Source organism: Prunus persica, chromosome G3 (genome assembly GCF_000346465.2).
Source record: "Prunus persica cultivar Lovell chromosome G3, Prunus_persica_NCBIv2, whole genome shotgun sequence".
Lineage (NCBI taxonomy): Eukaryota > Viridiplantae > Streptophyta > Magnoliopsida > Rosales > Rosaceae > Prunus > Prunus persica.
Window position 1 is genome coordinate 323,251 of NC_034011.1, and position 15,371 is coordinate 338,621.

General features: G+C 37.0%; 2 protein-coding genes and 1 pseudogene across 2 annotated transcripts; all 3 read left to right on the forward strand.

Annotated features, from left to right (window-relative positions):
* Positions 31-1,865, forward strand: LOC18788038. Its single transcript, XM_007221453.2, has 3 exons — positions 31-314; positions 628-702; positions 1,492-1,865. The coding sequence occupies exons 1-3, from the start codon at positions 177-179 to the stop codon at positions 1,660-1,662; spliced, it is 384 nt and encodes a 127-aa protein (XP_007221515.1). The 5' UTR covers positions 31-176; the 3' UTR covers positions 1,663-1,865.
* On the forward strand, positions 1,936-3,276 carry LOC18788048 (annotated as a pseudogene).
* Positions 10,288-14,987, forward strand: LOC18788068 (probable boron transporter 2). The gene is made up of 12 exons (XM_007221495.2): positions 10,288-10,838; positions 11,010-11,092; positions 11,471-11,663; positions 11,829-11,967; positions 12,274-12,439; positions 12,550-12,716; positions 12,843-13,016; positions 13,111-13,206; positions 13,326-13,463; positions 13,576-13,898; positions 13,997-14,264; positions 14,416-14,987. Exons 1-12 carry the CDS (start codon positions 10,735-10,737, stop codon positions 14,713-14,715), a joined length of 2,151 nt encoding a protein of 716 aa, XP_007221557.1. The 5' UTR covers positions 10,288-10,734; the 3' UTR covers positions 14,716-14,987.

Sequence of the window (15,371 nt, forward strand, 5' to 3'; positions counted from 1 at the left end):
AGATTGTTCATGCAATTGCTTTCAAATGGGCTCTAGCTAAGCCCATATATATAGCTCAACTGGGTCCAAGCTGAAGATGGGCCAAAGGGAAAGGAGATGGTGATTTGATTTGTTTGTCTGTTGCATCATTTCTTTCCTTTGGACAAGACCGTCATCCAGTCTCCAGTTTAGGAAGAATGGCTGCAGGTGAGGATGAATATGTGTACAGAATCAGCACAGCCAAGGAGTGGGAAGAGTTGCAGAGCTCTGGGTCTAGTTTCTGTGGAGAGCTTGACAAGACTTCTGGGTTCATTCATCTTAGCAAACTCAATCAGGTTTCTCTCCTCAAATTCTTATCTTTTATATCCCAATTCTTCACTTTCTCAGGTTTAAGTACAGGATTAACGCTATTGGGCTCTTTTTCTTCTCTCTCGAAATTCCTACCTTGTAAAATTCTCAAGTTATATGCACCGACCCAATACCCAATCTGATTATGTTTACTCTTTGCATCGCTGAAAGATTGTGTGTATTGGAGTCGTTTTCTTTTTTCTCTGTTTTTCAAAATCTTATGATTAAGCATATTGAACCTTATTTGTCCAAGAATTAGTCTAAATGAGAGAAATTTTGGGTGCTTGGTTTACATTTCAGGTACAGTTGACATTACAGAATTTTTTCCTGAATACTAAGGTGGATCTTTACTTGCTTCAAGTTGACACCAAAAAGGTACACATGATATGAGCATCCATCCATTATGACTTTTAACTTCAATTTCTGTAGTTAGAAATGGGCTATGTCTACAGCTAGATATTGTTGTGTAAAAATAATTGTTGTCAAACCAATTAGGAGCTAGGATTTCAAAATTTGACAGATGATGGGAACCAGTTAATCCCATTTGCCTCCAGGTAATTATCACCCTATTATGTTCAAAGCGTAGACAATTACTCAACATTCAGAAGACTTTCATTGAAAGAAGTAATTGTTTCAGTGCACAATGAAGTTTATTTCATGTATGCTTTATTTTTATGGAACCTAATCTTGCAACTGTAGGTGGTCTCATGCTTCTTACCTACTTTTGAAATAAGAAGTTATGGAATCTTATACCACTTAGCTGCAGATTAAAAGATAGGAATCTTGTCATATGGCTAACTGTATCTTCTTCAAAATTTGTCTTCCTTTATTTAAGGTTTCAAATGATTTCCCAGTCTTGTTTGTGAAAGATTTAACAGGGTGGGGTTCCTGGTGACTTTTGTTAACCAAAGAGATAGCAGTCCGTAGTTGAATCCAATTCTACGTCAACATTCCTGAAATCCATTTTATGCTAGCCTCACGGCACAGAATGCTCCCCAAAATTCATCAAAGACTTATAAGAATAGAAAGTGCGAAACCTAGACTGGTAGAGAACCACATGTAGCTCACACTCACATTTTGCTGGCATTGTTTTCCTTTTGTCTTCATACCTTGTAATCTCAGTATCGAGATAAATTTGCTCAAAATTGATATGCATTGACGCAGCTGGGCAAAGGATTAATATATGAAGTTGTTGATGGTTCCAATAGCTTCCCCCATTTCTACGGTCCATCTCGAAGTTTCAGCCCCCTTCCTCTTGATGCTGTTACAAGAGCAGAGAAGCTGTCTCTGTCAGATGGCCGATTCAGTTGTAGTATGCTGGAATCAGCCGCTTAAGCTCTGATTTGGTTTCATTCATCCCCGCTTTGTATTGTGGGGGGGATAGGAAACATTAACAAGTCCCAACTGCTGTATTGTTATGTTATGGAGACATTAAAAAACACTCGCGGATCAAACCGCAAACTTGATAACTATACCACATTCTGTAAAAGGAAAACTTGGAACGTTTAATTTAATTTTTTTTCTTATTAAGAATCCCACATACATGAGATGATGCAAGATTATATATAAGTGGTTTTAGTGAATCTAATTAACGAACTTGAAGTAGAAATGAGTGAAAGGGAAAGAGACTATCTTCTTCTTCCTCTGCCTATTACTCTTGTCATCATCTTATGTTTCTCAGCAATTACCCGCGTTGATTGTGAGTGCATAAAAAGGCCGGTCATATTTAACTTTGGTGATTCCAATTCCGATACAGGTGGTTTTTTCGATGGACTTGGAATTAATTTTGGACCTCCTAATGTACATATTTTCTACCATCATCATTACCACCATCACCACCACCACCACGAGCATCGTGAGCCAGCAGGCCAATTATGTGATGGACGATTAATAATTAATTTTCTTTGTAGGTTCACAAAATTTTGGCTTTTATTTTATTGTAGTTATGACAATGTTTGCCGGAGAGATTTGTTTGCTCATTGATTTGGTTTAATTACTTGATTAACAGGTGCAAGTTTGCAAACCCATTATTTGACCCCATATCTTGAATATTTGGGGCCAAATTTCTCAGACGGAGCTAACTTTGCAATCAGTGGTTCATCCACTCTTCCTAGACATCTGCCCTTTAGTTTGGACGTTCAAGTTCTCCAATTCCTGCGTTTTCGAGCTCGATCGCTTCACCTAATATTAAAATGTACATATATATAATTGATTGATTTTCGAACATGCATGTCATTTTTCTTTTCAACTTTATTTGTTTAATTTCTCCTTTCATAACATTTGATCAATAATATTAGAGTATATATACCAACATGGTGGTATATATTTTTGGGTGCACAATACTGGACCGCTGGGTTGCTTACCCCAAAAGCTTGCCGGAACTGCCTCAAACGCCGGAAATTTTGATGACCATGGCTGCCTCAAGTTTCTCAGTGACGCTGCAAAAGCATTTAACAAGCAATTGCACACTCTGTGTGAAGAACACAGATCACAAATGGGGAGGGCTATTATTGTGTACGTGGATATATATGCCATCAAATACGACCTCATAGCCAATTCAGCTAAATATGGTACAAGTACAATTTCAATATTACGTGCGGCCAACCTGGTTCCAACGTTTGCAGCCGAGGATCAAAGTTCATAAGCTGGGATGGAGTTCACTATACCGAAGCCGCCAACAAAAATTTTGCCTCGAAAATACTGTCTACTAATTATTCCACTCCTCCAATAAAGTTGGACTATTTCTGCAATGCCTAAACAATGTGTTTCACAGATGTACCTTTCTCTAGTTTGAACCTATACTTCAAACACTTACATTGATGTAAACATGTGTAACTGGGAAAGGTTTACTTGTACTCTTGAACCTTATAGTTAGGTTTGTTCTTTTTTCGGTTGCTACTTGTAGTTAGGTTTTATTCCACTTTAATCTCAATAGTTAAATTTCAAAAATATTACTGTTAGTTTCCTAATTTTTTTCTACATTATTGTTCAAATTTTCATTTTTGTCACAAGACATAATTGATGTTAGGCATGGGAATGGTATGGTTTTTAGGGTATTTGCTTACGGATTTAAGTATGAAATTCTCATAATTTTTTATTCCTTAGGGGTAAATAAACACATGAATTGGAATCAACTGAATTATTATAATACCCACGTGTTAATAAACACATCAAAAGAAAGAATTTTGAATAATTTAAAATCCCATGATTGATACATAAACATGATGAGTCTTATGATCTTTGTCTAGTGGCTTTTTTTATTATTAGTTAATCTCTTTAAATTTTGGGGTGGCTAGATTCTGGGGTAGGTTTGAGGCTCATTCATGGCTGGCTATAATACGACGGGTCTCCACAATAATGAGTATATTAAAAGCAAAGTTGCGGCCAGCCTGGTTTTCAATTTGCAAGAGAAACGCATTACCATTGAATTAGCTGCCGACCAGAAACTTGACAATTTTTGGCAGGCTTCATGCCTGTAACAATAAGGAAGCTTAATTCTAATGTATGACCTATGACTATGGCAACCTAAGCAAAATGTTACTTTGTCTTAATCTTGGGTCACACATGATGTTGCTCCTTTGCATTCCGACAGACTTGCCATCTATAAAGTAATGCCAATACAAAAGTGTGTATATAATTTTACAAAATAATATAGGGCCTAGGCTAGGGTTGATGTGAAATCGTTCGCGTCTGTGTGTGTTTGTGTCTCTATAATGATTTTCTGGCAGTGAATGGTGTACATAAGATTGAAAATGATGTAAGTTGTAACTGGCTTTATTGACACATGGTTTTGTCTTTGCCTCACAATTCCTCAATTATGAGCAAAACATTGATTGAAGTCTTGTGCCAAGACAAAATCATTTGAATGCAACGCAAGTGCACAAGTTCGAGTTTCGGTGTGTGCCTCGAACAAATTTGTTCACATCTCTGAGAAATCGTTGGCGCATTATAGTGAGCAAATTGGGTTTGGTTACTTTAATCATGATAATGATCTCCAAGTGTAGAAACCATCCATATAATTTGAAGATTCAAATGAATGGGAAGACCTGGAGAGAAAAAAACAAAGATAGTTTGTGCTGGTCTTTTCATTGTGGAAGAGTCATGAAGATGTGAGAAATCTTTATCAATACCAACTCATTTAAGAGGGGAAAAAACAAAATAGAAAATTGGCATTAATCAATCAATATTTTCTGGTTGTAGAGGTTAAATAAGACCCGAGTTTTAAAAAAAAAAAAAAAAACTAATAGTATATTATTGATGAGCAAACAATAACTAAATCCCCGATCCACAACTAGAAGCACATGTACTTAGACTTACAAATACAAATCTGCTGTGCAATGGCAGAAACTACAAATCTGTATCTAAAGCCAAAAACTAAAAAGGAATAAAAATCCTAAATAGAAAACATATAGCAGCAAACTCTTAAAGAGTTTCTGAAAAGTATTAGTCTAAAACAAAACTAAGAAACGTAACCACCACTCCACATCTTTGGGGCAACCCAAAGGAAATCATAGTGTCATACCGGCTAAACCCATAGTTCCGCACTGGCTAAACCCGAACCCAATGCAACCAGACATCTTCCCCTTTTTAGAGCTCCAAACTACGTTAAAGGGAGCCAACTCCTTGTGCACGTGGGCCAAAATACAGTTACTATATCATGAAGACGATATCGTTTCACGATGACTGCTTCCACATCACAAAATAAACTAACAATCTTGAGAGAAAAGGGAGGGAATGAGAAAAGAAGGGATGAAAGGAGAGGGAATGAGGTAGGGAAGGAGGCCGCCAAACCCCAAAGGGGTCACGCCTAAAACTGTTTTGCTTAGAGACCAAAGTTTTTAAATATGTTTTTTTTTATAAATATTTTAAATAACATATATAATGAATAGTTCCACTATTAATATCATCATTTAAGACCTTTTGTGATAAAACTTCACACTTACAGGATTTTATAGGTGATTAAGTGAGAGACAATATCAATGTTGCTAGTAGTGGGCCGATGACTCATATATATGAAATTTAACATTTAAAACCACTAGTATTATTATGAAACAAAAACATTAATCTTTCTCATTTACCTTAAACATGAAACGGACACTGGCAATCTAATATTTAATCGGTGCAATAAGTTGCAACTTGCAAGTTTGTTAAACCACAAAGTAGTTTGACAGAACAAATGTTAACATTACTATATATGTTAAACCACAAAGGAATATGGACAAAAATATAAATTAGTTAATGTGCATGCATTTGCATGATGTAACCTGCTCCATATTTTTCCTTTTAAAATAGAAAAGTCGTTTTGACTTTTATAGAAAGCAGATATCAAAAGTCGACCAATACTGTCATTTCAATTCGTTAAACCGCATGTTTTAAGATAATTAAAAGCTAACTTTTAATACTTTTTTCCAACAAAAAAAAGAAGCTCATGAACTTGCCAATCGCATGCCTTGCAATACTAATAGTAACACAGCCAAGACACGCTTTGTTCAAAATATAAGTAGATCTAGAGTTGCACGTATTTGATGCAAATGAAATTGCATGTATATGTATGGCTCTCCTCTTCGATGCACAAACTGCAGCAGTTAGCAACACAGGCAAGACACGCATGTTTTAGACTATTAAAGTTTTAGTGTCGTATGTTTTAGACTCGCCGTGATCGTGACATGCCGTGGATATATGTCCATAACGCAAACAAATTTATACACATATATATGATAAAATCCCTATCCTTATCAGGTATATTAAATTAGCATCTCCTGCATATTAATCCTAATCACAAGAACATTTGAATACCTAATTAAGTGAAAAAAGGGAAGCTTATTACAGAGTGCCAGCGATGAATTAGGACATGGCATGCTGTATTGTTATGTTGATATAAGGAAACCTAAATAAAAGGGAATGGGATGTGGCTCATAGCTAAAATGAGTTGTTCATAGCACATGCTCTCTCTCTCCCAATTTGGTTTGGAAACTGGAAAATGGAAAGTCTGCCAAGAAAAGGGTTTTGATTGGCAGCTGAGGTACTCTTTTTATAAGACATTAAAAAAAAAAACAAATTGATTGGGTAGTCCACTTCCGATGAACTGTGCAACACCAGCAAGATATTAATTTATATTGGATTTCTTTTGAGCGTGGGTTACCAGAAACTCAAGCAAAGTATGTCGTACATGACAAACAAGAAGCTTTAAAATTCGATTTAAAAATATATATATATCAAAATCAAGTCTACTCCTCGAATATTATTAAAGTGAATAATGCTTCAACATTAGTTCAAAAGCTCAAGTTAAATTATTGGGCCTTCAATTGTCAATGAATGCACAGCCAATCATAAGATAAAGCCCTAAAGTCGGCAGCAAATGCGTCCACTCTTTTACACGCTTTTAAATCTTTATACATGCATATTGCGTCGTAAGTCTTGGCTTTATTCCCAGCATGGAAATTACAAGTACCTACTTGCCCTGCCCCCCCTCAGGTGAGTCAGTGGCCTTTTCCAGATTTGCACCCATAACATAACACTGATGAATGTGGAAATAAAGACAGACCAACGTGGGTTATTAGTTCTCCGAAAATACCTAAAAACTCAGGTTCAGTCCATCAGTTTGTTTTGATACTATGTTATATTTTAGATAAACGAACCAGAAGCTCATTATAAGCGATAACTTAATCACTTACAAAGTTCATTATTAACATCATTATCGATTCATATATTTTTCAAATGATTGAGAATGAGTTATACAAGGAAGGATAGAACTTTGATGAATTGAATATGTACTCCGTACGAGCGGTTCTCTCATTTTCTTGCGACTTCTTCGTGGTGGTAACTTTATTAATGATATTAGTCACTTCATCGATTGATAAGATATGGAGCATGTTGAATTGCGTCATCAGTCTTTGACCGGGTTCACTATCCGTCTTGTTTGTTTCCCGCTGCACTTAGACTCACGCTCAGGCGATATACAATAATGCAATCTTTTTCTTGTGTTGAATATGGTCTCCTTCTTTACCCGTTTAGCCATTGGCTTTTTTGATTTCCTTCTTTGCATCAACAATCAATAATATATATATATATATAGGTTCATAAATATGAGTAGAAAAAAGCCAATGATATGCGAGGGAATACATAAAATTTGGTTATTTTTGCTACAATAAAAATCATCATGAACATATTATTTATTTTAGAGACAGGTATTAACATTATTTATTGAAGGAAAACAAGTCAACGAGTGCTTGTGGTGTATTCTCTTGGCTGTCATGAGAGCTCCCCTTCTACTAAGGAAGTATATTCATGAACCACCACAGTGTTTAATATAATATAATTGAACCGCCAGTAGTGTCTGTCTTTGCAATTTTTATAAATCACAACAATTATCTTTCCCAAATGCCCACATTTAAAATAAACATTGCCACCATCGAAATATACTCTTATCTTAAGTTTCTTAAACCCAAGAAAAATACACCGCATTGCAATTTTCTATTTATTATTAAAACCGGTGAGATCATGAGAGAGAGTTGTGTGGTGTTAAATGGGTAAAATATTATTGTTTATCATTGTTTTTGGAACAAAGAACAACATTATTTTAGTGGGTCCAAGTATAGTCTAAAATATAGAGGATATTATCGTTTTTTTGAGTCTAGGATATTTTAGAACATATCCATACACATATAGATATCGTAAAATATCGACGTCAATAATTTCTCACACAGTTCAACAATATTTGGCCAAAATATTGCAATAATATCGATAAATATAAAAAATATCACTAAATGGACAACTTCAATTAATATCGGATCCATATGAGTGACATGTTAACAACTACATGCAAAGCTATTTTGGGGATTTATCATTTGATGACTACTCTTCACAATACACTTACTCTACACATAGAGATGATGAAAACAATAAAAAAAAATTGAACCTCATAGAAGCTCTATGTGGTACTAAGTCACTTATGTATCTTACCATGCAATGTATAAAGTGTAAAATATTGTAGTAAATCATTATAAATAAATGATTATAGTATGTTTAATCTTCTTTCATTAATTACTACATATTTTCTACACTCGTTGTGTTTGTCAACTCGCTATATAATGAACTTAAATCAGTTAAACATATCATGCAAAACATTTCCTAATAGATAATTGACTAAATAAACATCTTCCAAAGTTTCAATAAATTTTTTCAAGTTTTTCTTACAATTTTCGTTATTTTTATTCAATTTTTACTGATATCAATAATTTCCTGATATTTCAATTAAAATTTTCATGTTTTTGGACGACCGATATGTTCGAAACCATTGATATTTTAGACTACGGGTCCAAGATGGTGTTGGGTAGAGGTGTCAAACGGGCCGTGTCGGGCCGGCCCAACCCATTTAAACTCGTGCCTTTAATGTATTCGTGCCGTGCCGTGCCGGCCCATTTAATTTATCGGGCCGTGCCGTGCTGGCCCATTTAGTAAAATCATTGATCCCAGCCCGGCCCAAAGCCCAAGTCCATATTGAAACGGGCCGTGCCGTGCTTGGGCCGTGCCCGTGCTCGTGCTCGGGCCATACTCGGGCCCAAGAACAAGCCCATTTAATTTGAATTTTTTTTACTTGATTTTTTTTCCCACTAGATAATTAAAATTATAAACATAAAACATATAACTAGAAGCAAGGAATGATGAACTATTTGAAAACATTAATAATCAAACATCCAAAACAATATGAAAAAGGTGGAGGGCAAAAATGTGGCCTCGTTAAAATCTTGCCTTAAAATACCCCCAAAGGAGGAAAATCCGGTCAAGGAAAAAGAGTACCACTACCCTCCCAAATTACACAAAAAGGAAAATAAAATTAATCTAGGACACCGGGTAAAATATCAGCATTTGTCATCTCACGTTCCTGCATCAGTCAACCGAAAAAAAAATTAATTATTTTCTGGAGTAAAATAAGATACTTAGAGCATCATAAATCTTCAAAAAGACATGCAGTCTGATCATCAACATACAAACCTGTAATTAAAGGTGGATCTGGCCCTCGTGTACTATGCAATATAGCAGTCCCAGATAACACAGTGATGAACCCTCAAAGTTTTTGACGCTATGCTGGTCACGCTTTGACCAGAATAATCCTACCAAAAGATTACATACATTAGATTTATAACAAAGACTCACACACAAACACAACATGTTCATGTGATGATACTTTAAACATTATTGCACTGGTAAATATTGTAAAAGAGGTGAACATAGCATAATAGATAGGAGAAACAATTGCTGTGTTGAAAGTATCCAATGCCTGCAACCACACCAGAGTGAGAAACCAGCTAAAAAGTTCACCCGATTTCCAAGCTAGAAGAAATTAACAAAAATTCAAACTTGGAAAGACAGATCTCGCTAAAAAAAGTGGAACTCCAACCATTATTTAAGTAGGTAAGTAATTGGTCATTGCATCAATTTTTTATATTTTTTATTTTATTTTATTTACTTGCTGTTCCAAGTTCCAACTTGGTAGTGAAAAAATGCAGTAGATGATTTAAGTGGGCTCGGGCTCGTGTCGTGCTTGGAGCGGGCTCGGGCTCGTGCCGTGCTTGGAGCGGGCTCGGGCTAAGCCCGTCTCATGTCGGGCCACGGGCCGGTCCGGTCCATTGGACCTTTTTTTAAATCCCAGCCCGGTCCAAGCTTTCGTGCCGTGTCGAGCACGGCCCATTAATATTCGTGCTCGTGCCGTGCCGTGCCTCATTTAAATGGGCTGGACTCGTGCCGTGCTGGGCCGGCCCGACCCGTTTGACACCTCTAGTGTTGGGGAGGAGCTGAGGTGTCACATAAAATAAATAAATAAATAATATAAAAAACATGAAGACCATGGAAGAGCGAGGGACCACAGAAGCGGGAAAAAAATTAACGAGGGAGATTTACTGTAACACTCTTCTCTCCTCTCCTAGGAAAATGGCAAAGGCAATGACAGTGAGATTCACTCCATTATTCCCTTCTGACCCGCAATGCTGTCTGCATCAAATCTGCCCTTCCCCTTTTATTTTCCAACCCTCTTTTGAATCTCCCTTTATATATTTACAGTACACCTCCCAAACCAAACCACACCCACTTCAAATTTAAGCTTTCCCTTGGCCTGCATGCTCTCAATTTCCCTTCCAAATTACCACTGCTGCTGACTTTGTTTTGCTCTCTTCCAAAAAACCCTTCAGTTTGCTCTTTCTGATGCTGAGTCTCTACATTACATTGTTCCAATTTTGTAGAAATTCCCAGATCATGTAGTTTAGGTGGTTTATTTCTTACTTGGGTTGCCACTTCTTCAAATTATGGCAATCTCTTGCACCCAGCAGCTTACTGCAAACTACTAGCAACACCCATTAGGGCCCGGGCAGGGTACAGCAGAGCAAAGTGTTGTTCTTGAGAGAAGGAACCATGGAAGAGACATTTGTGCCTTTACAGGGAATCAAGAATGATCTCAGAGGAAGGTTAATGTGCTACAAGCAAGATTGGACTGGTGGCTTCAGAGCAGGATTCAGGTATATACTATGTACCCATTTCATCATCTACCTTTTTTTATATAAAACAATTAGCTCTTGATTCAATATATGTAACCATATATCAAAAAAATAAAAAAGTTCGTTCCCTTTACTTTGATAAATTGCAAACTTGATATCTTGGTGACAAATTGTTGATATTGTTTTTTGCAGGATTTTGGCTCCAACCACTTACATATTTTTTGCTTCAGCAATCCCAGTCATTTCATTTGGCGAGCAGCTGGAGCGAAATACTGGTAATTGCAACTCATGAATTACTCTCATATTAGATCTGCAACCCACACTTCTTTTTAACTTGAAAGGCACAGAAATATAATTTTTATTATATTAAGGCTGTAAAGGTCACAGCTTTCTAGCTAGTTTCTTTGGATTTTACCTGAAAGTAGCCTTTCAATCACCCCTATGGATTTTAGCATCTTGTTTTTGGTTATGCAAAATAAAAGGCAGGAAACTAAGGGATATTCAAAAGAGAAAGAAATACTAAAATAAAATAACCAAGATATACTTTTTTATGAGAGGGATTGGCTGGCATGTGAATTTTCAATTGAATTATTGTATGACATTCAAATAGTTGGTTAATTAGCAAAACTATTAATTAAATTACTATGCTGCAGATGGAGTTTTGACAGCAGTGCAAACCTTAGTTTCTACGGCAGTTTGTGGGATCATACACTCCATCATAGGAGGTCAACCCTTGCTGATTTTAGGTGTGGCCGAGCCTACTGTAATTATGTACACCTTCATGTTCAATTTTGCCAAAGAACGAGCAGACTTGGGTCCAAAGCTCTTTCTAGCATGGAGTGGATGGTGAGCCAGCCATCATTACTTTTCTATTCTAAGAGAAACTACGTACTCAATTTCGCTTTCGCATCGTCTTTTTCGATAAATTTGCCTTGTGTGTGTATTGTCTTTTGAAATTAATTAATTGTTTGACTCTGAGCCTCATTTTCTGATGAATGTTTAATTTTGTAGGGTATGCGTGTGGACAGCTGCCTTGCTGTTCTTATTGGCTATATTGGGCGCTTGTTCCATAATCAATAGGTTCACCCGAGTAGCCGGAGAGTTGTTTGGTTTACTTATTGCTATGCTCTTCATGCAGCAAGCCATTAAAGTAAGAATTATTTTAAACTAATTATGTCTTCTACCCACTAATTATTTAAAGTTTGGTACATGAACCTTAGAATATTAGGAGTGTCACTCCATTGTTTGGTTGGCAGGGATATAGTAAAGAAATTAGTGGATATCATATTTTTCAGTTCTTCCCACTTTACCCTCTTAACTCTTTTCCACCTCCATTCTTATTTTAATTCCAGTTATGAGTGTTAAGAGTTTAGGCTTAAAAAATTAATAATAATGTAGAGAAATAAAACTGAGCAATTTGATCATGGCCTCTATTTTTTCTGTTATGATTTTGTAGGGACTTGTGGATGAGTTTCGCTTACCACAAAGAGAAGATACTAGTTTACCACAATTTGTACCTTCATGGAGGTTTGCAAATGGGATGTTTGCTTTGGTCTTGTCATTTGGCCTTCTTCTCACTGCATTGAAAAGTAGGAAAGCAAGGTCATGGCGCTATGGCTCTGGTAAGATAAATATAATGAATTAAGTTTGCATCTCCCTTGGTAATTATGGTGACTAATAGAATCTTGTTTCATTTTGTGTATGTAATGTGAACTTCTTTCTGGGGCTGCAGGTTGGCTTAGAGGCTTTGTAGCAGACTATGGTGTGCCACTCATGGTTCTAGTGTGGACTGGTGTATCTTACATACCAACTAGTACCGTTCCACATGGAATCCCAAGGCGCCTTTTTAGCCCAAACCCATGGTCACCTGGTGCATATGATAATTGGACTGTCATTAAGGTATGCCTTCATGATTGAATTCTGTTTTAGTTGTGGTTAGTCACTATTAAGTACATTTTGTCTGTAAATTCACAAGTTAAATTAAGCTGATCGTCTTACTGGTTTATACTTGATATTAACTCACAGGACATGCTCAATGTTCCCGTCCTCTATATCATTGGAGCTTTCATTCCAGCAACAATGATCGCGGTGCTTTACTATTTTGATCACAGTGTAGCATCCCAACTATCTCAGCAGAAAGAGTTCAATTTGAGAAAACCATCTTCTTACCATTATGACTTGCTTCTTTTGGGGTTTCTGGTATGCAAAGCCAAATTGCTCTTTCCTTACTTTCTATTTTTCCTTTCAGTAAGCAATTGTGCTTAACTCTCTCTTGCTTTTTTAATTCTCACAGACTTTAATGTGTGGTCTGCTCGGAATTCCTCCATCAAATGGAGTCATCCCACAGTCACCAATGCATACAAAGAGTTTGGCCACTCTCAAACATCAAGTAATCACATAACCTTCCTTTTTTCTTTATTTTTATTTTTATTTTTCCCTTGTAGATCCTTCTTTTTTTTCTCTGGTGACTTGTGCTTTTGCTGATAAGAATGAAATTTGGTTGTGCAGTTGCTTCGTAATCGACTTGTAGCAACAGCACGCAAAAGTATGAGAAAGAATGCTAGCTTGGGACAGCTGTATGGAAATATGCAAGAAGCCTATCGACAAATGCAGACGCCTTTGATTTACCAAGAGGCCTCAGCTCGGGTATAACAGCATTATATGTTTGGCCTTTAATTTTTTAGAAGTTTTGAAGACATTATCAACCAGGTAATCCTTGTGATCTAAATTAAACATTTGTGTATAACCACTTGTGCAGGGACTGAATGAATTAAAAGAATCGACCATTCAGGCAGCTTCAAGTATGGGAAATTATATTGATGCGCCAGTTGACGAGACAGTGTTTGACGTCGAGAAAGAGATTGATGATCTATTGCCGGTTGAGGTGAAAGAACAGCGTCTTAGTAACTTGCTTCAAGCTATACTGGTGGGAGGATGTGTTGCAGCTATGCCCATCCTAAAAAAGATCCCAACTTCAGTCCTTTGGGGCTACTTTGCCTTCATGGCCATTGAAAGCTTACCTGGTAACCAATTTTGGGAAAGGATCTTATTGCTGTTTACTGCTCCAAGTAGAAGATACAAGTAAACCCTCAAATCAAATCTTCTTTCACTTGTTTCATACATGTTTAATTTTCCTTCCTCTTCATGCTTAACATAAATTGCTTTTCATCATCCTGCAGAGTCCTCGAGGAGTATCATGCCACTTTTGTAGAAACTGTGCCTTTCAAATCAATCGGGCTGTTTACAGTTTTCCAAACTCTGTACTTGCTTGTATGTTTTGGGCTTACTTGGGTTCCAATTGCTGGGGTTATGTTTCCATTGATGATCATGCTCTTGGTTCCTGTAAGACAATACGTTCTGCCCAAGTTTTTCAAAGGAGCACATCTTCAAGACTTGGATGCAGCAGAGTATGAAGAGGCTCCTGCTTTACCATTTAACCTTGCAACGGTAAAAGACACTTTCATTCTTTGCATATTCACGTCTGGGCAACATAACATGATAGATTGTCTGAAGATAAAATTTCTTAATCTTAGATATGGATTTTAATGGTTGAAAGTTAACTCATTCATTTTGTGTTTGATGTGCTCCAAAATAACAGGAGGCAGAGCTGGGAGCTGGAGCATCCTATGCAGGGGATGCAGAGATATTAGATGAGGTTATGACCAGAAGCCGAGGTGAGTTTAGACATGTTAGCAGTCCAAGGATCACAAGCTCTACTTCAACACCAGGAAATGCCCCTAAAATCCTCGGGAGCCCACATTCCTCCTTCAGTCCTCGTGTGAATGAGCTAAGAGGAGAGCGAAGTCCTCGTTCCGGTGGAAGAGGGCCAAACAGTCCAAGGACACCCGGATCTTCTTCAATTCTGGGCAAGAGTCCTAGTGACAACACAACATCATGATACCTGTGTATTTCGGCAAACCTTTAATTAAGAAGTTTTAGACGGCTTTGATCACCATTTTCATTCCACCGGTTTGCTTTGTTTTCTTTAGTTTGGCTTCTTTGTAAAAAAAGGTTTTCCTTTTGCTTTCCCAGGTGGGAATGGTAATCATAGCACATTAGCATTGTGTTTATTTCTTGTAACATTAATTATACCAGTGAATGTCTTCGATCTGACTCATGTACGTTCCTCCCTCATCAATCGAAAATGCCATAATTTATCTGTTGCTTTCACTTGCCTCATACACACGAACAATGGGTGATGCATGTGTGATCAAACCTCCACTTCCTATACGTATGTATGTGTATTTGAAAATATACAAATCTGCTCTGTTTGAAGTTGAACTACATATGCTACAGCATTCTTCTTGCCTCTAGGGAGTGTTAGGAAGAATCACACAATGCTTCTAAATCGCATATTCTCAGCGAATCATCGTCGCCATTTACATGTTGGGGTTCACGTTGATCTCATTTCGTTTTCTTTTGCTTACGAATTGGACTGAGGGCATATAAGAATTGGACTGAGGGCATATAAGAAAAAGATCGTGCAGTGGCATGGTCTTTGTTTCTTTGGTAGATAGAAACACATGTTGTATCTGGAATTTAACGCAAGAGTGG

Excerpts from the sequence above, each read along its gene's own strand:
- LOC18788038 (XM_007221453.2), top strand. The coding sequence starts at position 177 with ATGGCTGCAGGTGAGGATGAATATGTGTACAGAATCAGCACAGCCAAG. Across the intron at positions 315-627 it reads ATCTTAGCAAACTCAATCAG|GTACAGTTGACATTACAGAA; the intron begins GTTTCTCTCCTC and ends TTTACATTTCAG. Across the intron at positions 703-1,491 it reads TTCAAGTTGACACCAAAAAG|CTGGGCAAAGGATTAATATA; the intron begins GTACACATGATA and ends GCATTGACGCAG.
- LOC18788068 (XM_007221495.2), top strand. The coding sequence starts at position 10,735 with ATGGAAGAGACATTTGTGCCTTTACAGGGAATCAAGAATGATCTCAGA. Across the intron at positions 13,464-13,575 it reads ACCAAGAGGCCTCAGCTCGG|GGACTGAATGAATTAAAAGA; the intron begins GTATAACAGCAT and ends CCACTTGTGCAG. Across the intron at positions 13,899-13,996 it reads GCTCCAAGTAGAAGATACAA|AGTCCTCGAGGAGTATCATG; the intron begins GTAAACCCTCAA and ends ATCATCCTGCAG.